Raw genomic sequence first — 23,377 nt, 5'->3', positions numbered from 1 at the left:
CAATGGAGAGGGGATGTTTGGCCATTAGAAAAATTCAAAAGCTACATGGGGCCAATGAAAACAACATACAAGCAAGCCCCACTGATGCAAGAGGGAAACAGCGTTCCCTCTCAAGGCGCCTCGACCGCAACAGGCAGCTGGGTTTCAATCAACAAACCTTTGGCTGCAAACAATGAGCATGCAAGAACCAGCAGGCCTTCAAGTGGCGCCCACTGCCATACTTTTTCCTCCATGCCCCCGCACTGCATACAGTTTGAAGCTGTAAAGATAGGGAATAAGATAGCTGTAGGAAGATCTCAGCAGCACGTGGAGGCAAGGCACAAGAAGGGTCCCATGCCTCCGTGATACTCCTCCTCTTCCGTGCCATGTGCAAAATTGAGGAAGTGAGTGCCTTGATTTCAATGGGGGGGGGTTTGACTCCCAGTCAGGGACCGGCACTCAACCCTTCGGGGACCGGCAGCGGTCCAGGGACCGGTGGTTGAGAAACACTGCTTTAAAGGCTTACAATTTAAAAATTGATGACGTCCTGCACTGGAGCATGCTGGGAAGGATAACCCACGTGAGATGTCCTCAACATCAGCAGCAAGAAGAAGCCTTCACGGTGAGTGACCAATGCTCCTTTCTCATCTCTGTGTTGGTTTATGAGTAAATTATAGTTCCCCTTTGAAGTCATACATCTGACTGCTAACAAGGTATTGGGTATATGGTTTTATCCAATGAGTATCTGAATCTGAGTCCAAGTTTAGAGGAGTCTGACAAGGAGTTATTCAGACTAATATGACTTGAGTGCTGGATAAACCTTTATGGGTTGGTTAATTGTCAGTTGTGTTGTCTTTTTGTTTTGTGTTTGAATATCACCAGTCTATTATATATACTGAAGAAATTGTTTGTATGTTTGAGTGAAATAGTCATACTTCCCAATGACCTGCAGACACCAAATTTTGCATACACAATCCTGCCACTGAAATTAGCTAAATGCACCACTTTTTATACTGGAATATGCTTGCTGAAAGGATATTCCTCACCATTATTTAAATATTTTTGTAGTTTTTTAAATAATAAATTCTGAATATCATGCTTTCCGTTTACCTACAGATACTAGATTTTGCATGAACATTCCTGCCACTTAAATTAGTCAAATGCACAGCTTTTTACACTGGAATGTATTTGGAGACACAGTTAAATAATTTATTTTGTATTTTTTTAGCAGAAATTCTGAATTAATCATTATATTTTAACTGTAATTGTTCTCCACAGATTTTTAACCCACAGTCAGATCAATAATTCGAAAACAACATCAAGCCCCACACTGTATCTCTGGCAGCCCCACCTTTTATACCTGTGGAGCAAGGAGGAGGCGGATCAGGCTTAATAGCTGATGGAAGGGCTCTCAGTCTGCAAGCTCTTCCAGTTTCCCCAGGCCCCACCACCATCATTTTTAGAAGCTTTTGATAATGTCTGGGATCACAGAGGTTTAGAAAAGTGGTTTAATTGTAAGTATAGGAGAAGACAGCAAAGCAAAATGGATAATTGTGCAGAATACACACCTATTTTTTGATTATTGGAAGCCCTGGTTAAAGCTCCTTTTGGTGTCTGAGCCTTTAGCAGAAGTTTTCTCTACAACTATAAGGACTAGAAACATACAAATATTTTTTCCCCTGTTGGTCAGATATTGTGCCCAGACTGTTCCAAAATGTGCACTGCATGTTTATGGATGTGAAGAATTCAGACAGAACACAACTCCCATGTTGTCTTTCCCTTTAGAGCACCTCATCCCTGGTCCTATTTGGGCAATAAGTTTTTATTTCAGTGGAGCTTATTTTCAAGTAACGGTGTTAGAACGGCAGCCTTAATATGTGCTGGGCAGACTTGATCGTGTCATGTATTTAGTCATTCCATTGAGTGTTGGGACTTTATTTTTTATACAGACTAAAGAGCAGCATCTACCCTTGGATCTGTCTTGCTCATGACTTGGCTCCCTTTCAGATGCTCACACCGCATCTCAGCAACACCTGTAACAAAATCCCTCCAGTATGTGTGGGTTGAAACTCTCTGACTGATCAGTTTCATGTTCATGAGTCCAAGGCAATCTCTATTTTCTCCTAAGTTGCAAGAGAATCAGCAGAAGCTAGAAAGAATAATCCCACACCTAAATGTGGGACACACAAACACACCCAGCACCCCCACCGCTGGTTTGGGCTGGCTCATTTAAACAGATGGCTTTGTTTTTGTTTGGAGTCTCCATTTTTCTTTTCTTTTTTCTTTTCTCCCCCCCCCTTTTTTTTTGGTCTGTCGGCTCAAGGAGACCTCCAAAGTGCTGTCTGTTCAAAAAGAAGCTATACAGTGGCTTATTCCCACACAACTCCCTGCCGTTCTCCTTGCTGCCCCCCCGATTTTGAGAGAATTTCCCCCACCTTTGAGACATTCTTCACATTCTTTGCAGAGAAAAGGGGTTAAACGTCTGAATTTGGGGGTCACCATGTTATACAAATTGCAATCTAATCGTTTTTACAAGAACACACGTGTGCTAAGAAAAAGAACCCTGAGCAAGAAAGACGAGGAGACAGACAGCTTGCTTTGTCCTTTCTCCTCCGAATGTTTCGTGCCATTGTCGTATTGCCGTGTCTCTCTCCCCTCCTTGCCTCTGGGAGGGAGAGAGTTGGTTTGATAGTTAAATTGGCCCGTAAAGCAGAAGGGCTTGGTGCCATTTCTGTTTGTTTTCCCAAATAAAGGCCCCAGAGGGGTCTCTTTTGCACCGTTGTGGCTTTATTTGAGGAAACTGCCTTTTTCCCATAGCTAGCATGTCAGTTTATCCTCTGAACTTAACCTTACAACAACCCGGACAACAAAAAACTTCCAGGGTCCCAGAGCCAGGAAAGGTAAAGAAATTGTATCTCTTTATTGGACCCTTTAAAGTGTGTGTGGGCCAATTCAGAGTCACTAGAAGAAAAGCGGGCAAAGCTTTCTCCTTCCTCAGCATCACTGCTGTCATTGCCACCCCTGCAGAAGTTAAAGGCCTGCGTGCCTCCAGCTGGCACTGGGAGCATTAGAAGAAGCAGGGTGCTGTCCAGAGTGAGCATAGAAGAAAGCAAGCCCATCACAGGAAGCCAGTTATTTTAACACCCCAGAGAGCTTTTGTCTCTAGTTCATTTATAAATGCTCCTGAAAGACTTGTTGATTCTCTGTTAATAAACTCTTGACCACAAGAGTTCATCAAAGCAATCCATTCTGATCTGCTTTGTGCGAATGTGTTGCATTTGTACAATATTGGTGTATTGCAAACAGAAGCGACAAAGGTGTGTCCCCCACCCCAGTGTATTGGCATGTGTCAGGAGAGACATACTTCTAAAGCTAGGATTGGGCAAAATATGGCCATAGGTGCTGTTTGTTGAGCTCACAGACTCTATTTAAATCCAGAGAATCGGAGTTTCATTTTTAACATTTTTGGGTGACCCTATCTTTGGTTTCTGCTTTGTCTTTGAGAAAAGCCTTGTGAATATGGCTCTGCTTAAAATTAAACTCTAGATAAATTAGTATTGGTATTTAGTTATCTGCATTCCATATAAGTCCTAAGTCTTATTCAAAATATTCAGCAGTTCAGGGCCAAATCTAAACTCTGGTCTTCTCTGCGTAATTATACATACAGAACCATCAATAGGGAATAAATGCCAAATGTCAGTTATGTAGCTAAGCCTGATTTCATATACGTGGTTTTTCCTATTGGTATCAGTGCTCATACATGAGTGGTACACATGGTAAAGAATGTGTGTGTCTGCTTTAATATATAAAATGAAGGCATAAGTGGTCATCCCACAGGATCATGTTAGGGCAATGGTGTTCATAGCTGATCACTTTTCCCTTGCAAGATCAGAGTAAGGGTACTGCAGGGGAGTTGATACTATTGCAGAGTTTGAGTGATTCTGATTTGTTGGGACAGATATAACTAAATTATTTTTAAATTGCTTAAAGGAACCTTTGGGGAGAGCATAGAAGATTCTATTTAATAATGTTGGTAAAAATGGATTTTCTTATGTAGGTGTTGTTTAGAGCAGGCTGCATAACTTTGACCCTCCAGCTGTTGTTGAAGTACAACTCCCCTTGTCCCTGATTAGCCACTGCGACTGACGATGATGGGAGTGGTAGTCCCAAAACATCTGGAGCCCAAAGTTGTGGAGCCTGGACCTAGAGCCATCCATGTATATGGAGCTTCACAGAAAAAGAGCGGAAAGGTTCTTGTCCCAAGGGGATTGCAATCTGGATATTTACACAAGGGAGACTCGGGGAAGGATGTGGAGGCAGGGTAGGCAGTTGTTTCAGTTACATGTACTCGGTTATAGTAGGGCAGGGCTGCACAATTCAAATGCCCTGGTGGACCGGAACCATCCACAACTTGGCTTGCAGGGGCCGAGGTCAAATTCTTAGCAAATCGTTATATTAAAAATATTATTAGTTACTTGTGGATTTATTTCCCCGTCAATGGACCCCTAGTTTTAACCAAGGATAGAGGACAGAGAATAGGTCCTGTCCCTGCTCAATCAGTGGGGCCCCTAGAGTGCATGCCAGCCCCAAACAAATGCCAAATCCTGTCCCTAAACTTCTTGTCGCTTTCAGGCTGCAATGCTAGGCATGCTTACATGGGAGTAAGCCTCACAGTGCACAACATGGAGCATATTTCTGAGAAAGCATTCACAGGATGACACTATAAGGCAGTTTCCAGCTCCTGTGTTGCTGCAAGATACCTGGAGGCCGGTAAAATAGTCCCTGCAGGTTGAATCTGTCCCTAAAGTAGGCCTGTAGTAGGGAATGGAGACTAGCGATCATAATAGAGGAATTATTTATTTTAGATACTTGAAATAATCCGATTGCCATTTTGGTTAGAGAGCAGGTAGGCTGGCTGGCTGTTGGCAAGTCTGGTATTTTGCTGGCTTCTTTATGTTGGTTTGCGGGGGGGGGGGGGGGAGGAATGCAACCTCTGCTTTCTCTCTGATCTGATCTGTATGCATTATGGCCCATTGTATGGCCTGTTCCCATAACTGACATGCCATCAAACATTGGAAGGATTGGCAAACTGAGATTGGAGTAATTAGGTTAGAAACTGGCATGATAAGCCAGAAAGTTCTTTTAGGGCATATGCATGGATATCTGAGTCCAAACTGCTTTTCAAGTAATTGCAGAAGTGGCTTTCTATGTGGGTGTGGTGTAGAAAAGGAATGGATTCTCTTGGAAGGAAAATAATTTTTAGAAATCCACTTGCTATGCAGAGAGCTAACCAGGTTTTTATTGGATTGTGGCCAGTATCTGTAAAATTAATATGTCCCCTGAGGGTTATAGTTCATTTGGCAAGTATTAAGGAAGTAATCTCTATTTTTAAAAAGTTGCTTGCTAGGATAGACACCCAGGCTAAGTGGTGGGCACCCAAGGCAGGCAGAGAGTGGCAGCCAGCTGTTCAGCAGGCATGGTGTAGAGAGAAGGTGTCCTCATGCATCTTTGCTTCCCAGGGTGTTCTCTAAGTTACAGGAGATGGTTCATACCCTGTTTCCCCGAAAGTAAGACTTAGGTAGCTGCAAGCATAATTGAAAAATCTGTGGTTTTTCTGTTTATGTATGCATTTTTTAAACAGGCAGGCAAAACTGCCCTTGTAATTTCAGAATGCATTTGTTCTCCATTTTTGTAGCTGGTCTCTGCTTTACCTGTGGCTTATATAGGTTTATTTACTTTTACATATATAGCCTGTGCTTCTCCAAGAAGCCCAGAGTGGTGCAAATGGTTATATTTATCCTCCCAGCATCCTTTACCTTGTTATGCTACGAGATAAGTGACTGTGACCAGAGTCACCCAGTGAGTTTCATGGCTGAATGGGGATTTAAACTTCAATTCAATTCCTCGATTATGATCACAATTTACAAACAGAAGCCCAACAACAACAAAAAACCTACATAACCTACAGGTTTGTGATACAGTAGTTAAGCACATAGTGAAGCATAAAGATAAATTAACAATGATTCTTAATGAACTTAATTTTATTGGCTATTAAACAGAACTTAGCCACATTATAAGAACTTAGGTCATTCTGGTCTGTTACAGGATAATCTAGATAAAAATAATCTGTACAACCTAGATGGCAGCTAATAAAAGGGGTTATAGGTTTATGCCATATAACTTGGTAAAATTGACAATAAAGGAGCACATGAGCCATTGTTCTGAAATCTTCTGATTTACAAAGACAAGTATGTTCTTATGTTCTTTGTAGGGTTGTGTTTTTTTTATAAAAAATATCTCCCTTCCAGTACTGCTGTTTGCATGGCATTGCATCGTGCCTGTGTCAGAGCTCTGTGGTATTTTGGCACGGTTATCTGGTTTAGGTATCTGGCAGGGTTGAACTCAGAACTTGGTTGCCCAGATGGACACCAACAAGAATAGAGCCCTGATCAATTTGATGCTCCATATCATATATTCTTTGACCCTTGCATTTTCATACCCCAGGGTTATCAATGCAAAAGGGGATAAACCATAGTGACACAGCCCTTCCTCCAGGTCTCTTTTGCACCTGGAGTGATCGATATCCTTTAGCACAAGTGGAGTTAGACCTGCAGGGTGGGAAAACAGCTTCAGCCAGAAATTTTTAAAAAAAATTTTTTTTTTAAAAAAATTATGCTCTGGCCTCTACTTTAAGCAGTCATGCTTCCAGAAGAAGGACAGCACTGGGGTACCTGAAAAATGTTCCTCAGGAACTTAGATTGCACGGCTTCTACCCTAGAGAAGTTAGAGTACATGCCAAGTTGAGCTCCATATAGGAGCTGTGTTCGTACTTTAGCCGAAAAGAGTTTTATTGTGGAGGGGATAAATTGGGCACCCCTGGAGCAATGGAAAGATTGAATTGCTTTGTACTCCGGTGTGCATTCTGCCTTACATTTTGTCTGTGTGCAACCCTTCTGCCTGAACACTGGAATATTACACCAAGGTATTTGAAATACTTAACTTGTTCTAATCTGTGCCCATTTAGTGACGAGTTCCAAATCTTTAGTCTCTTCACAAACACCAGGATCTTAGTTTTGTTATAATTAATTTCTAAAAGCTATTCACAATAGTAGCAAGAGAGTGCAAAGCTCTTCTTATACCCATCAGAGTTTGTGAGAGAATGACAGCATCATCTGCATATAGAAGTATAGCAAGATGTCTGTCTACTAATTTTGGTGGATGATGGACTAGATTATCTAAGTGGGAGACAAGAGAGTTAATATAAAGGTTAAATAGCAGCGGGGCCAAAATACATCCCTGTCTGACTCCCCTGAATGTTGGTATTTCCTTGGTGAGGTGTCCCTGAGCGCTGCAATGCACCCTTACACTGGAGTTTTCATACAATTTGAACATTAAAAGAAGTTTACGGCGGTTTACTGATGATCTCAATAGCTTACACCAAAGTTTTCCCCCTGTGCTGGAGCTCATTAGTAGTGGGATCAGTCACTGAGCATGCTTGAGACAGGCCGGAAATAAAGAACACCATTCCCCCCCGCCAGAGGGCACCATCCCTAGTTCTGGTCCTGTCTGCACGAGGCTTGCACGCTAAGAGTTGTTGCTCTTCAGAAAGTTTGATTATCTTTGGAACTAACCCTATTCTACTTCTTTAGAGTGTGCAAGGGTGGGAAGGATCTTGCCTTCAGACCTTATTTTATCTTTTCTATCGTTTGCAAATGGCTTTTCCTCTGGCTCAGGTAATGAACATGGGATTCCAAACGCCGCCGAGGCCCAAGAATTCCTGCTTAGCCAGCTGAACCAGTGGCTCTCCCTTCTATTCTGCCTATACCAACCCAACCCTTACAACCCTTACAACCCTTACCAATCCCCAACCCCCTGTCCTTCCATCCCAAATCTGCTTCTGGCTCTGATTCTCCCAGGCTTCTGAACTCCATGGAATCAGGCAAGGAAGAGGGAGAGCTTTCAGAGGAAGAAACCACTCCAGTGGCACCCATTTCCATTTCCTCTCACCTCTTTTCATCTACTGACTTCGATGTTCTCCTATCTAAGGCTAAGCGGGCTATTAATGATGTTTCTCCTGCCGATGGGGTGCAACCTTCTGGACCAGAATGTTTTTCCTTCCTCTTCAGGTACCTCAGCCTCTGTGCCCTTCCCATACAGGTGATGCTGGCGGAATGGCAAAACCCAGCTTCCTGTAGTCCCATTGTTTCCTATCCTAGGAAACACTATATCCTGGGTCACATCCCTGCTGGCGACACCTCGGGTGGACCGGCCCATTGTTCAAATGGTTTCGGGGATGCTTCTGAATATTGAGGGCCAGGAACAATTAAGATCTACAGAGGATAGGAAATGTGATTCGTTGCTTAAGAAGGCTCATGAGGCTTCCTCCACGGTGATTAAAACAGCCACAGCCAACTCTTTGCAAGGGCCTACATTTTGTGGACTAAGCAGTTGACTGCCCTAGTAACCTCAGAGAATTCCAAATTAAGACAGGGAATCAATAAAATGGCTAAAGCTGCGGCCTTTATGGAAGATTCCAGTCTCAATTGTGTCCAGCAGGCTTCTAGAGCCTTCGCTTTGGGAATGGTTCTACGCAGATCTCTGTGACTCAAGGGATGGCAAGTAGATTTGAAGTCTAAGCTAGCATTAACAGCCTCCACCTCCTCAGGTACTAACCTTTTTGGCCTGTCTCTAGATCCTGTCCTGGTGGAAACCAAGGATAAAAAGAAAGCCATGTCCATTACCAGAAGAGATTTCTGCAGAGGTTTTCGCAACCCTGGTCATTCCTTTTGGAACCAAAGGCAGTTTCATACCTCTTCTCCCTTTTGCTCAGGAGATATCAGACACTCCAACTTTAGAGGCACTGGCAGATACCAATGGAGGCAACAATTTAGGGGCTTGACCAGAACGCAAGGAAATAGAGTCCCCAATACCATGGTTCACTATAATAAGCGACAGTGACTCACGGCCCATAGGGGGCAGACTCCAGCAGTTCGCCCTCACGGGATGTCCTCAACCCAGGATCAGTGGGTTCGGAACACAGTGCCCGGGGGTTATGCACTAGACTTATCTCTTATTCCTCATGACTCCTTCTACGCTATCCCACGCTCTCGCTGAAGGGGAAAACATCTGATGCACAAGGCAATCCAACATCTTCTTCATATTCAGGCAATCGAGCTTGTTCCTTGGACGCAAAGATGGTCAGCCATTTACTCGCTTCTTTTCCTGGTGCCCAAGAAGCACGGGTCCTGGAGGGCAGTGCTGAACTTCAAATGCCTCAACAAGTTCGAGGAAGTTCAGGATGGAGTCTCTGTGATTCGTCAAGCAGGCGATCCTCCCAAGTGACTTCCTCGTGTCAGTGGACCTCTCAGAGGCATACCTGCACATCCCTATTCTACCAGAACACAGAAAGTTTCTCTGTTTTTTCAACACAACCTCCATTATCAGTATTGGGCCCTCACTTTCGGCCTTGCGTCGGCCCCACAAGTGTTCACAAAGATAATGGCAGCCCTCACAGCCCACCTCTGCCTAAAGGGAGTGTGCATTCACCCATCCCTGGATGACCTTCTCATCAGGGCCCTGTCCTTTCCAGTAGCCCCAGACCATGGGCAGATCACTCTGAAGTGACTCAACGACCAGAATGGCTCCTTCTGCCCTTCCAGGACAGCATCATGTCTATGGATCACCAACCAGTACACCTCTTGGGTCAAGAATACGGAATACCACTCATGGAACTGCAAAGGATCATGATTTCAACAGATGCCAGCCTCACAGGCTGGGGGCTGATCTGCAAGAGCCTTCCGGCTCAGGAGTCCTGGTCCGAACTGGAAAAGAAATGGAACATCAACCGCCTGGAGCTGAGGGGCAGCCAGGCTAGCTCTCTTACACTTCTTAGACTTAGTACGGGGCAAACATGTTCTCATTCGGACGGACAATATCACCGCCAAAGCCTACATAAGCTGCAAGGGAGGCGCTTACTCCAAGGTTTTGATGAAAGAATCCAATCTCCTCTTCAGCTGGGCCGAACGGCATCTTCTTTCCATAACTGCGGAATGCCTCAGCAGGGTGGACAACCTACAGGCAGACTGACTGAGCCGTCAGTCATCGGATTGGAGACTGCACCCTCAGGTCTTCCATTGTTCACTCCTCTGGTGGACCTCTTTGCATCTCTCCTCAATGCCTAGGCACCACAATTTGTCTCCCGGTTTCTGATTCAGCAAATGGAAGCCACGGATTCCCTCATCTCTGTGGCCCCCAAGGCTCCTCTATGCGTTCCTGCCAACCCCTATCCACCCGATAAGTTGTCTGGAAACTGTGGCTAGAAGGAGTAGAGATCATTCTAATTTCTCCACACTGGCCATGACGTACCTGGTTTGCAGACCTGATCAACCTATTAGTTTGCCCACCGTGGCACCCCTTCTCCGCCCAGACCTCCTGTCACAGGGACCCATATACCATCCAGACCCCGAGTGGCTCTTGTGAACCGCTTAACCTATTTGAACCAAGTTTGCTGCAGCTGTAGGGACACATAGGGACAGCTCAGTGGCGAAGATCATGATGTCATCCACTCCAATTCAAGATGGTGGACACGTAAACTTTTGAGGTTCACGTGCACTAACTTGTGGACAGTTTAACTGATTTGAACTAAATTTGCTACAGCTGAATGGACACATAGGGATGCCTAATGGTGTAGTTTGTGATGATATCACCCACCCCAATCCAAGATAGTGGATGCATACACTTTTGAGGTGTAAGTGCGCTAACTTGACTGTCTAACCGATTTGAACCAAAATTGGAACAGCTGTAGTGAGTGACACACAGGAACACCTCAATGGTGCAGTTTGTAATGATGGCATACACCCCGATCCAAGATGGCAGACACATGAACATTTGAGTTGCAAGCGATCTATCTTGTGGACCTCAATTTGCACCAAATTTAGTCCAGATGTAGAGACAGTTAAAGGAAAATAGGCTGATTAGTTATTAGAACTTGTTTAAATAATCAGGCAGACAGAGCTGCCTTGGTGACTTCAGAATTCTTTTACTCTCCACAGAAGCAGCCTTTTGTAGTTGGTCTGTGCTTTACTTGAGGCTTGTACAGTTCTTTTCCGCTGCATGTCTGCTTGTGTTTTGATCCTGCTTTGTTGCATACAAATCTACACACTACTATAGTCCCGTTAATCACTATAAAGCCACTGATTTTTTCCATATTTCTCTGTATCTCTGCTGATACAGAGCAATTGAGATTTGTTTGCTTGAAGTTGGATCCCACTTGTTAGCTACAAATCTACATGTTGCCAGTTATTGCTAAGACATCCTCCTAGTTCTGGCTCCACCTCTGCAGCTTCCCACAACTGGCTCCCCCTCTCACTACCTGTAGCTCCACCAATCACCTGCCCTGCCTAGTGCCCCGGCCCCCAGTTCCAGGAACCACCAGCCACCACTGGAGTAGACCATTTGTTTGAAGAGTTATTTCTGTGGGTAAACTGACTGCAGTAACATCCTAGAGCCAGAGTTTACCTTTGTCCCAGGAGTGTGTATAGACCTATCCAGATTTCCAGACCATGCTATGTATCAGATGAAGCAGGTACTAGCCTGCAGAAGCATATGCCATAAATTTGTTTGTTACAGGGGGGACCGTTGTTCTTCCTGCTGCAGAGTGATAGAGCTGCTCCCTTTTGAAATAATGTTGTTCCTAAGTGAGAACACTTAAGTTCAAGTCCAAATAGAAGAGGCTGAACAGTCTCCATCTGCCAGCACATTTTGATGTTATCCTTTCCCAGCCTGGAAGGTAGGTGAGGTGCTGACGGAGTTGTTTCTCAGATACAAGAGAGAGTGAGTGAGTGCATGCGTGAGTAAGTAAATGTTGCAGTTGTAAGTGCTAAAGATCACATGTCAGGATAAAGTGTGAGGTGGCAAGCTTCTGTGGACTTGGCTACAGATGGAGAGCTCATTTACACGAACATGTTCTCCCTGAAATGATTCCATGCTCCCACCCCTCCCCCCTGGGCCTCCCAGTGTGTCTTGGAAATGTCTCAGGATAGGTTGCAGCATGGCCTTGGCTCTCTGGGGATCATCTCAGTGTTACCATTTAACACGAATGAGGCCAGAAAAGAGCTTTGAAAGTACCATGTAAGGTGTGTCAGGATCAGTGGCCAGCACACCATATGATTCAGGTCTAGGCTCTTTTCACAGTACTCTTACAGGAGCTGCTCCTGTGATTCTCCTCCTTTCAAATGAGATCATGCCTAATGAGGAAAACAACCAAAGCACTTTGATTAGAAGGGAGAGAAGCCCTGCAAAATATTCAGCATCCTCTTATGAATGCTCAGAAGCATTTTTAAAAAAAACGTTTTTGTGGGTGTGGTAACTTCATGTTCAAACAGTGTTACCTCACTGCATAAACATAATTATCTTAAGTGCTGTGTTCTTCTTCACTTATAAAAAGCATACTTTCAGACACTGGAAAAATTCCTATTAGAATGACAAAACAGCAGACTTGCTGCACAATGCCCTCTATATGGCATTTTGAGGGAAGACTTGACTGGCATAAACTCTTTTAGACCCATTTGATTTTTCTCTGATTACCTTCACCTGTCTTGTCCGAGGGTGTCTCCGCCATCTTCATCTGCCTTTTGGTCTTGGACAGTTAATTACTGGAGATGATGATGAATGATGGTAATATTTTACTTGCAGCATAGAAAGTGTTTTACCACCCTTATCTTATACTCAGAACATGTCTTGAGGGAGCTAGCATTACTGAGATGTAGTGTGTGGCAAGGTCATGGTGGAGCAGAGATTTGAAACCAGGTCTCTAGAGAAAGGCCAAAGGCCAACACTGTCCACTGGACCATGAGTGGAACAGAGTATTATTGGCATAATGGCCATACACAGTTCAGTGTTGGAGTGGGGATTATAGGTTCACATCCTGCTATGTCTTATAGGAGTCAGAACTGGAAGTGTAGATTTTTCCCATATTGCCATTGGCAGCTCTATTTGTTTTTCTCCCTTTGTAGCTGCTGATGCTAAGGTCTGCTTCATACATAGTCTTGTCCAACAGAGGAAGTCTCCAGGTAGGCAAAGGCATTAATGTAGTTGTGTTATGAAGAAGGTGTAAGCATCTGAGCTCTTTTTAAAGCTTACTTTCCAGTAGGCTTATGAAATCACTCGGCTCTGTGTGTGTGTGTGTGTGTGTGTGTACATGTCTCCATCCGTGTGTGTGTCCCCCCGCCCATCAACTTCGCAACGCCTAGACCAATATGAACCAAATCGGTTACAGTTGTAGGGACACCTCAGTGGTGTAGTTTATGATGTCATCCACCCTGATCCAAGATGGTGGACGCATAAACATCTGAGGTGCAAGTGGTCTAATTTGTGGACTGTCTAACCCATTTGAACCAAATTAGGTACAGTTGCAGTGAGTGATGCACAGGGCTACTTCAACAGTATAGTTTATGATGTCTTCCACAGCGATTCAAGATGGTGGATGCATAAACCTTTGAGGTGCAAGTGTGCTAACTTGAGGACTGTCTAACTGATTTGAACTAAATTTGGAACAGTTATAGTGAGTGACACACAGGGACATCTCAATGGTGTCATTTGTGATGATGTCACCCACCCTGATCCAAGATGGTGGACACGAAAACATTTGAGGTGCAAGTGATCTAACTTGTAGACCTCAATTTCAACCAAATTTAGTCCAGTTGTAGAGATAGTGAAAGGAAAGTAGGCAGATTAGTTCTTACTAGAACAACTTGTTTTTCCATAATCTGATGTATTGGAAATCTGGTATACAAGCAGACTGCTTTATGTGGTAGCTGTTTGAGTTTGGTTAGTTGTCATGTTGATATACAAGCTTTTGTCATGCCAGCTTTACCCTTTTGTGGGGACATGGTTAAAATCAGTGTTTCTGTATGGAGAGCGGTTACATATGCATTGATCACTAGGTGGAAGAACTTGCATGCATAGAGCAGCCTCCATATAATTGTTTGTGTGAAACAACCCACAGAGGGCAATGCAAGGATTTGAGGTATCTGAGCTCTGTTTTTCAGCTGGTTCAGGAGCATGCAGGTCTTCAATAGTTTCATGGCAGAAATCATCTCTTTTTACTATGAGCCTCTCTGGTTCTCCTGCTAAGATGTGGTGTTTGGGGTCAGGTTCCTAATCTGAGGTACTTGTCAATGTATTTGGTCTTGAGCAAGTTTTTATTGCCTGTTAATTGCCAAGTGTGTAGGTATTGAAAAACAATTCCCTTTTGTGTATGAGAAGGGGCCTGGCATTATCTATGTATACCTAGTTTTCAAGTGAAGAATCATACCAGCTCAGAAGTTCTATGCTTTTATGGTGTTTAATTTCAGGTGTGGGACCATCCATAAGCTGTTATCCTTTTTGAAGGCCTTTTGAACCCTCTCCTACCTTCTCACACCACCCCATTTAAACCAATACTAAATCCCTCCTTTGGTACAACTTTGGTATTCTCTACCCTCCTGCCTTGATGCATGATATAACAGATGGTCCCATAAAGATGGAGTATGTGATTTGAGTGGAGTAAATGTGTGTGGAAATGAGCATACTCTCGCCTAGGAAGCATCTACTCATAATTAGCTACCTTCTCTGCCTCCAGATTTCCTAACGTGCATAAAAACGTATCCATGGATCATATTGGTAAAGCAGCTACCAGGTTTTGCTCTGCTATTGGTATTTGTAAGAGCACTTATAATGTAGAAAGGTTCCTGATTACTCATAGCAATGTTCAGAATAGAGGAGAATTTCTGTGCAGTCCAAGCATCATCTAGGGCAAAGCTACTCAACTTTGACTCTCCTGCCAATGAGGGCCTACAACTCCCATAATCCCTGTCTATTAACTGCTCTGGCTGGGAATGCTGGGACTTGTAGTCCAAAATCAGCTGGAGGGCTGCAGTTCAGTAGCCTTCATCTAGGGGATAAGCATTTTTTGAAAAGCACCATTGCTTGAAAATATGCTAAACTGCAATTCTGAGACTACCTACCTACCTACCTACCTACCTACCTACCTACCTACCTCTTTATTTATTTATTTGATGGATTTTTAAACCCCGCCCCTCAATCCAAAGTCTCGGGGCGGTTCACAATAATAAAGCAATACAAATAAATAAAACATTAAAATCAATTAAAACTCCAAAAAGCTGCCTAAAATGAGAACAATTTACAAAATTTAAAAATACAAAAGCTAAAAGGCCTGATTTAAAAAATGAGTCTTCAAGGATCTTTTAAAAACCACTAGAGATGGGGAGAGTCTTAAACCAGCGGAAAGTGCATTCCAAAGTCTTGGAGTGACAACTGAGAAGGCCCGTCCCTGAGTGGCCACAAAACGACTTGAAAGTAACCACAGATGGGCCTCCCCTGACGAATGCAGTGGATGATGGGGATAGTGCAGAAGAAGACACTCTCTTAAATACTGTGGGCCTAAGCTGTTTAGAGCTTTATAGGTTATAACCAACACTTTGTATTTTGCCCGGAAAACTATTGGCAGCCAGTGTAACTCCTGTAATATAGGAGTAATATCATCTCTAAGAGATGACCCGGAGACCAACCTGGCTGCCGCGTTCTGTACGAACTGTAGTTTCTGGACTTCGTACAAAGGCAGCCCCACATAGAGCGCATTGCAGTAATCAAGTCTAGAGGTTACCAGCAAATGTACTACTGTTCTGAGGTCATGAATCTCAAGAAATGGATGCAGCTGGAGTATCAACTGAAGCTGATAAAAAGCACTTCTGGCCACTGCCTCAACCTGAGAAACCAGGGAGAGGCGTGAATCCAGAAGCACTCCCAAACTGCGTACCTGTTGCTTCTGAGGAAGTGTGACCCCATCTAGAACAGGCAGGTCAGTATCAGTTTCCGAGTTACGACCCCGCACAACAAGTACTTCCGTCTTGTCTGGATTCAGTTTGTTATCCCTCATCCAGCCCATTACCGCCTCCAGGCAGGCATTCAGTAAGGATATGCCTTCTCCTGATGAAGTTGACATGGAGAAATAGATTTGGGTGTCATCAGCATACTGATAGCACCCAGCTCCAAATCCCCTGATGATCTCTCCCAGTGGTTTCATGTAGATGTTAAAAAGCACTGGAGACAATATGGAGCCCTGAGAGACCCCATATAAAAGCTCAAGTTTTGAAGAGCAACAGTCTCCAAGTGACACCATCTGGAATCTGCCCAAGAGATAGGAGCAGAATCACCGCAAAGCAGTGCCTCCTACACCCAACTCCCTCAAACGTTCCAGAAGGATACTATGGTCGATAGTATTGAAAGCTGCCAAGAGATCCAAAAGGACCAACAGAGTCACACTTTCTCCATCAAGTCCTAATTGGAGATCATCCATCAGGCCGACCAAGGCAGTCTCCACCCCGTAGCCCGCCCGAAAACCAGTTTGAAATGGGTCTAGATAATCAGTTTCTTCCAATACCTCCAGGAGCTGGGAGGCCACCACCTTCTCAATCACCTTATCCAACCATGGGAGGTTGGAGACAGGCCTGTACTTATTAAACTCTGAGGGATCCAAGATAGGCTTCTTAAGAATAGGTCTAATAATTGTCTCCTTTAAACAAGGGGGCATCCTGCTCTCCCTCAGAGAGGCATCAATAATTGCCACCAGGTCCTCCACAACAACCTCCCTACCAGATAGTGTAAGCCACATCTGGCAAGGATCAAGTAGACAGGTGGTAGGACGCACCACTCCAAGCAGTTTGTCCACATCTTCAGGAGTCACAAACTGAAACTGATCCAGTTTAACCACATAAGAGGAGTTGCTGGATACCTCTGCATCTGATACTGTGCTAACTGTGGAGTTGAGGTCTAAATCGGCCCAAATACAAGAGATTTTGTCCATGAAAAGCTCATTAAAAGCATCTGAAGGATCCAAATTTTTATTCAAGGGTGCGGGGGTCCTACCAGCCCCCCACAACCCTAAAAAGCCCCGCTGGACATGAGTTTGCGGAAGCAATACGAGCAGCAAAGAAACGCTTCTTTTCTGCACATATAGCTAGAGCATAGATCTTTAAGTGCGCTCTATGCCGTAATCTGTCGGATTCAAGTCGAGTCTTCCTCCACTTGCGTTCCAGTCGTCTACCTTGCTGCTTCAGCTCCCGCAGATCTTCCATATACCAAGGAGCCATTTTTTAGGTGGGTCGGAGAGGACGCTTAGGAGCGATCCCATCTACTGCCCTGGTAAGTTGACTATTCCAATTTTCCACCAGGGCATCAACCGGATCGTCGGCTGAGCCAACATTAAATCCAACCCAGGCTTCTTGGAATCGTATTGGATCCAATAACCTTCTTGGACGGGCCATTGTAATAGGCCCCTCATGCCTGCAGAGGTGGGACATAACTGTAAGTCCGACCTTAACCAGATGGTGGTCTGTCCATGACAATGGGGAAATCATAGGAGTCCCCACCCACGGAACACCACCCTGATCAGAGTGAAAGACCAGATCAAGCATGTGACCAGCAGTATGTGTCAGCCCAGAGACCACTTGGGATAGGCCCATAGTTGTCATGGCCGCTATGAACTCCTGAACTGCTCCAGACAACCCGGTCTCGAAGTGGACGTTGAAGTCCCCCAGCACCACAAGCTTGGGGCACTCCAACACCTACTGTCTGTTCCACAGCTGCTGTATGATCAATCTACCTGGATCAGTTGGAACAGACAAGAAAACTCTCTCAACATGTCAGAAAGCCTTGTCCACTAGTTAAAGAATCACCTTCTCAGGTGTTTCTCCTTTTGAGGGAAGGAAACAGTATTCACTTCTCACTATCACAGAAACTAGGTTTATTAGTTCAGGGACTTGACTGAGGAATGTGGCCAAGCCATAGGCATAAATCCAGACCTCTAAAAAGATGCACCCAACCCCCATTCTGTTCTGATGTAGACAGGTATGTGTGTGTGTGTGTGTGTGTGTGTGTGTGTGTGTGTGTGTGTGTACATCTGACTAGCATCACTAGGCATGGCATCTGCTTCCTCACCATCACTTCTGAACTGCTCAAAATGTGCAGAGACCTGGTTCCCTTTCTTGGCTGCGAGTTCTGCTTCCTCTAGATGAGGGGAGGCCTGCCTGCCTGTAAACATCTTGACCTACCTCCAGGTGCAGGATTTATAAAGCAGACAGGCTACTCTCCTTCCATCCAAGGGTTAATGTCTTAAGAACTTGTCCAGCAATTCCCTGCCTTGAGAAACACAAAGTAAGTGCAATAACACAGCACCCCTGGACTCAGGTTTTGGGGGCAGGGGGGAGGGATGAGGATTAATTCCTGCACTTGATGTTAAAGCTTGTCCGAGAAGTTTGCCTTGGGGGGAGCATTGCTAGGGCCGACTGGTCTCGTTAAATGGTTGCTAAGGCCCTGGCATCGCGGCCCGATGGAGTGGCCCACAGTCACGGTCACGGAGGGAATTACACAGCCACAAAGAAATTGTTATTCTCTGTAATCTGCTCTTTGGAGAGTGACTGGGGGAGATGGGCTGGCCTCAGCATGCCGCCAGTGCTGTGATCATGGAAGCGTGTTGGCTATGGGGAGTGGGGCAGGGCTCCCCTTCTGATCTGGGGGACACCAGTGCTGCTGATGCTAATCTGCTTTCTCAGCAATTTTGCTCCTCTGACACAACGGTGTTTACTTGTTTGAACATCTCCTGGGACTCTATTTCGCCCATTGTGTGGTCTTTATCCCCCCCCACCCCCAATGGGGCTTTAGCCCAGATTACAGATGGAATTAAGGCCTCTGGCTCGGGTGCCCCAGAAAGACTGATACGGGATCAAGGAGCAGAAAGTAACAAAATAACTGGAAGGAGGGGGAGGTGCCAGTTGCTTTAGGGAGTGGAGGCTGCATTGTCCCATGAAGCGAGAGCCAGTGCTGCAGGCTGAAAAGCAAGCGCTCGGGGCTTTGTGTCCAGTTCTGATTAGACCGTTAGGGAGGAGGAGAAGGGCTGGGAACATGTGGGTCTTTAGTGGCTGAATGGGCTTCATTGGATGCTGTTGTCTGAGTGGTAGTGAGAACTGTGGCAGCCTGTCTTTCTCGGGGAGGTGGGGGAGGACAGAGGGGGCATGTTGGTCCTCAATTAGTAGTGTGTATTAATTAATCAGAGTGCCCTGTACTAGATGGAGCTTGTGGCTGTAACGAAGAACGGGGACCACTCCAAGTCTCTTGTTGCTTGATTCCTTTTGCTTTTTATGCCCAATTTGTACCTCAATGTCTTTTGACAAAGTTGCATTATCTCTTGCGGCATATGGATGCTTTCCTCTATAAGATAAGTCCTTTATTACTTTTTCAGAAGCCATTGTTCTCCTTCCAGCTCTATGATTAGCAATGTGAAATTAACCCTTGTTATGTTGCTCTTAGAACGGGACAAGAAATGGCTCCAGGAAGTACAACAATCTGAGCCTGGCTGCGAGGATTGTGTATATATGCGAAAGAAGTCATGAACAGTTCTTCCATGGCAAACTTGCTGCATTGAGACTGAAGTTCAGCCTCTGTTTTTAGAGTTTTAGGGTCATTGGACTTGAATTGACTTGCAGTACAGAGACATTTCAGCAGCACTGAACAGGACTTGGGTTGGGGGTATTGGTGGAAATGCAGAGACTGCTGCTTCTCTCTTTAGTACTAGGTGAAGGCAGGCTGGAAAAAGGGATTCTGTCTGGGTGGGCTGGAAGGAAGAACTTCCTGAATGCATGAAGCATATCTGGCAACTATAGATGGGCTTCACTGTCTTTAAGAGGTGTGAACACCATGAGAAAGGGGGTAAGCCTTGGAGAAATGGGATGTCTTGGGAGTTACTCTTTGGATTTCAGAGTTGGGATTTCCCCTCCAAGAACACACTTTCTCTTAAATCATTCAGAGCTGGACCAAGCCAGAAACCACAGGCTGCTATACATGCTACATGGCAGCAAATGTATGTTTGCCATCTCGATGATGAGCACATTTCCAGAAATGCCCTACTGTAAAAGTAAACATTTCACATGTATGCTGAAATAATGTAATGTGTAAAGGTGTTCTAAAGATTGAGTCACCATGTGACTTGAGGCTTGATGAGAAAGTTTTGAACTCTTGCATTTGCATTCATCACTGACCTGTTAGCCATAATGTGGGACTGTGTGGACTAGGTGCCTCTTTCCTTGCTGTGCTAGTATTTATAGGCAAGGGAGGATTGCCTAGGGATATTAGCACAAAGACAAAATACATAGACCTTGGAGGAGAAGCATCATTATTTCCAGCACATGCTGGTTTTCACTAGAACAGTAAGTGTTTCTTCAGTTTTCCAGGGCAGCTTTTTGCATGAGCCCTTGTGTATTGAGAGCTCTACTATCCTTGGCAAAGACCATTCTCTGACACAGTTGCACAGCTGTCTGTTCACCAAGTGGTTGCCTTCCCAGGAGAGAAGCATGTTATGACTAGACATAGCAGCAGAGTACTCAGAAAATAACATGAGTGTCCCACAGGTAGAATTCTACTCTAGCCAAGCGTGTTATCTGTGCCTTTCTCACACTTGCAGAGCTAAGGCATCAGCCACTGGGTAATATTGCCCATTTTGGCTTCTTTTGATTCTATCCCTTGCATGTAATCTGAAATGAATCTCCATCTCCCCTTATATAAGGCTACTACATATGTCTTGTTTTCTGCTCTCTGCTTTTCAAAGACCTTGTGAGTTCTTATTAGTGCTAGAGATGAATTTGAATAATGGGTTCTATACTTTCAAAGAGAAAGTGGCAATTGCTACTTTGTCTTGGTGTGCTATAATCTGTGATCTCCCCCCACCCTTTCTTTTCTTTACTAAGGGCAAACTAACTTGCACATTCTACACTTGGCTGCTCCTTTTAGCAGTTTTTGTCCCACTGATCTGCTTTGTGAAAGCACTGCATCAAAATATGTCTTGTGTGAAACTGTTTGGTATATAGATGCCCAGCACCATAATTAATTCCTTTTTGGGTTCTTTTTTTCAGTGGGCAGCTGGTCACCTGCCTTGGGACAGACTTCCATAGAGGAGCTGGAGTCTTGGATGTTTTCTATGAAACACCTTTCACTTTACTCTCTTGTGGCTATGATACCTATATCCGGTACTGGGACTTAAGGACAAGCACAAGGTTAGTCTTAAGACTTGCCTGTTTTTTGGAGCTGGTTGGAAAAGCCTCTGTAGCCAGCCTCTGTAACAAGCCAAAACAAAGTGGCTTGTTTTGACAGTTACCACTGTCCATAAGGTGTCCATAACCAGTGTCTGGTGAAGAATGCTTTAACATTCCTTCTTGTGACATTATTCCTTTCCCCCACCCCCAGGGATTGTGTCAAGAAATGGGAAGAGCCACATGACAGTGCTCTGTACTGCCTAAGGAGCAATGGAAACCATATGATCGCAAGTGGCTCATCTTATTATGGTGTGGTCCGTCTTTGGGATAAACGGCAAAACAGGTGCTTGCAGGTGAGGCAGCGGCACTACATTACTGAAAGTGAGTTGGGGGATGAATCTTACTAAGCAGTCCTATTGGGAACACTAGGTGGGGAAGATATGTATGTATCTTCTGCTAATTCCTGATTGCTTATTGTGGTCTGTGTGGTGTAGTGAATTAAGTGTTGGACAAGGAAGACCTGAGCTCAGTGTGTGGCTTTGGAAGAGTACTCACTCAGCATAACCTAATTGACAGGGTGGTTAGTCATGTGCACGGACCGGTTCGGAGGCCATTCTAAAGGCCTCCAGACCGGTCCGGACACGGGTGGTTTTGGTTCGGGTGGGGGGTTCCAAAAGAGTTCGGGGGGGGGGGCTTTACTTACCCCCTCAAGAATGCTGCTGTATTTCCCTGCCGCCCGCTTCATTCCCCCTCTCGGCACGGCTCTCCTTTTGAATACTGAATCGGGCGGCAGGGTATCTCCCAGTCCCTGCCGCCCTCTTAAATGCCCCCGCTCGGCGGGCAGCTGCCCCCTTTAAGCCCCCAAGACCCCTGCCGCCCCCTCCCTTCCCACCACAACAAGGGGTCGGCAGGAGAACTCCCCTGCCGTCCCCGTCCGCTTCCCCGGCTGGCTGCAAATGGCTTCTAGGAAGCCTTTTGCGCACACGCGCAAAAGGCTTCCTAGAAGCCATTTGCAGCCAGCCAGTGAAGCGGATGGCAGGGGAGTTCTCCCGCCGCCTGCTCTCAAAAGGCTTCCTAGAAGCCATTTGCAGCCAGCCGGGGAAGCGGACGGGGACGGCAGGGGAGTTCTCCTGCCGACCCCTCGTTGCGGTGGGAAGGGAAGAAGCGGCAGGGGTCTTGGGGGCTTAAAGGGGGCGGCCGCCCGCCGAGCGGGGGCATTTAAGAGGGCGGCAGGGACTGGGAGATACCCTGCCGCCCGATTCAGTATTCAAAAGGAGAGCCGTGCCGAGAGGGGGAATGAAGCGGGCGGCAGGGAGGTCTGCCGCCCGCTTGCTCTAAGAAATACGGCGGCATTCTTGAGGGGGTAAGTAAAGCCCCCCCCCGAACTCTTTTGGAACCCCCCACCCCAGTGCCGGACCGCAGCTCCGCGGTTCTGTGCACATCCCTAAGGGTGGTTATGAGGATAAAATACAAGGAAAATCCATGTATTCTACTTTAAGTTCTTTGGAGGTAGGATGGAATACATATGTAACAGGGATAAGGAATTCTGTTAACTTCATGTGACTAGAAGGGAACAGTAATTGCCCTTAGGAATCAAATACAAAAAGATCTCTAAGTACTCGATCCAACTCCAAAGACATCAGCAAGGATACATCTCAATAGTAGTGCTTTAAGCTGTTGCTGTTGCTTTGATCTGGCCCTGTTCAGAATGGATTAGGAGTGTTCTCCGTCTCACCTGGGTAAGCTCAGCTGCATTATCCCCCTGCCACAATAGCAAACGCAGGTGTACAAAACTGAGTGGAATTCTGTGGATATTGCATGCCTGCTTTCTTGTCACTGCTGCTTACTGTTGAAGAGTTTGAATCTCTTATCCAGGAGAATCTCCCTTTCTTATTTTGCAGAGCTTCTCCTTGTCATCACCCATCAGCAGTCCTGTGTACTGTCTACGCTTCAGCACCACCCATCTGTATGCTACCTTGGCATCTGCACTGCACGTTCTTGATTTCACCACTTCGTGATGCAGCCAAGGACTGGCTTGGGGATCTGATAACCAGCTCAGGGAGCACCAAGGGGAGAGAATGCCCTTGAGACATAAGCAGCCTGGAAGTTTCCAACTAAGTGCTAAGGAGAACCCCAGGTAGGGTAGTTCGCCTACCTTCTGGTTTCAATAAAGACTAATGTCTCCTAACTTTTTGTTTTGTACCTTTGGAGCAGTTTGTTATGTTTCTAATTTATGTGAAAGCAGTGTCCAGTGAACTTGTTTGGGGACATGTTTGAGTCGCCCTCCTACCCATCAGCCATATCTTCTCTTTTGG

General features: G+C 45.3%; 1 protein-coding gene across 2 annotated transcripts in view; it reads left to right on the top strand.

The window, feature by feature from the left end:
• FBXW4 (F-box and WD repeat domain containing 4) overlaps positions 1–23,250 on the top strand; it is a 134,658-nt gene extending 111,408 nt beyond the window's left edge. Inside the window, exons 7-9 of one of the 2 annotated variants that reach the window (XM_053311207.1) lie at positions 20,943–21,083; positions 21,274–21,443; positions 22,964–23,250. In XM_053311207.1, the coding sequence (XP_053167182.1) occupies positions 20,943–21,083; positions 21,274–21,443; positions 22,964–23,064 (412 nt within the window). In that variant the 3' untranslated portion in view covers positions 23,065–23,250. The remainder of the gene's footprint in view (positions 1–20,942; positions 21,084–21,273; positions 21,444–22,963) is intronic. The other variant, XM_053311208.1, reaches the window with a different exon arrangement.
• Positions 23,251–23,377: the final 127 nt, after the last annotated feature.

This window comes from Hemicordylus capensis, chromosome 3, assembly GCF_027244095.1.
Source record: "Hemicordylus capensis ecotype Gifberg chromosome 3, rHemCap1.1.pri, whole genome shotgun sequence".
NCBI classification, from domain to species: Eukaryota; Metazoa; Chordata; class Lepidosauria; order Squamata; family Cordylidae; genus Hemicordylus; species Hemicordylus capensis.
Note: the sequence above shows the minus strand (reverse complement) of the source record. Positions and strands in the feature narration are given on the sequence as shown.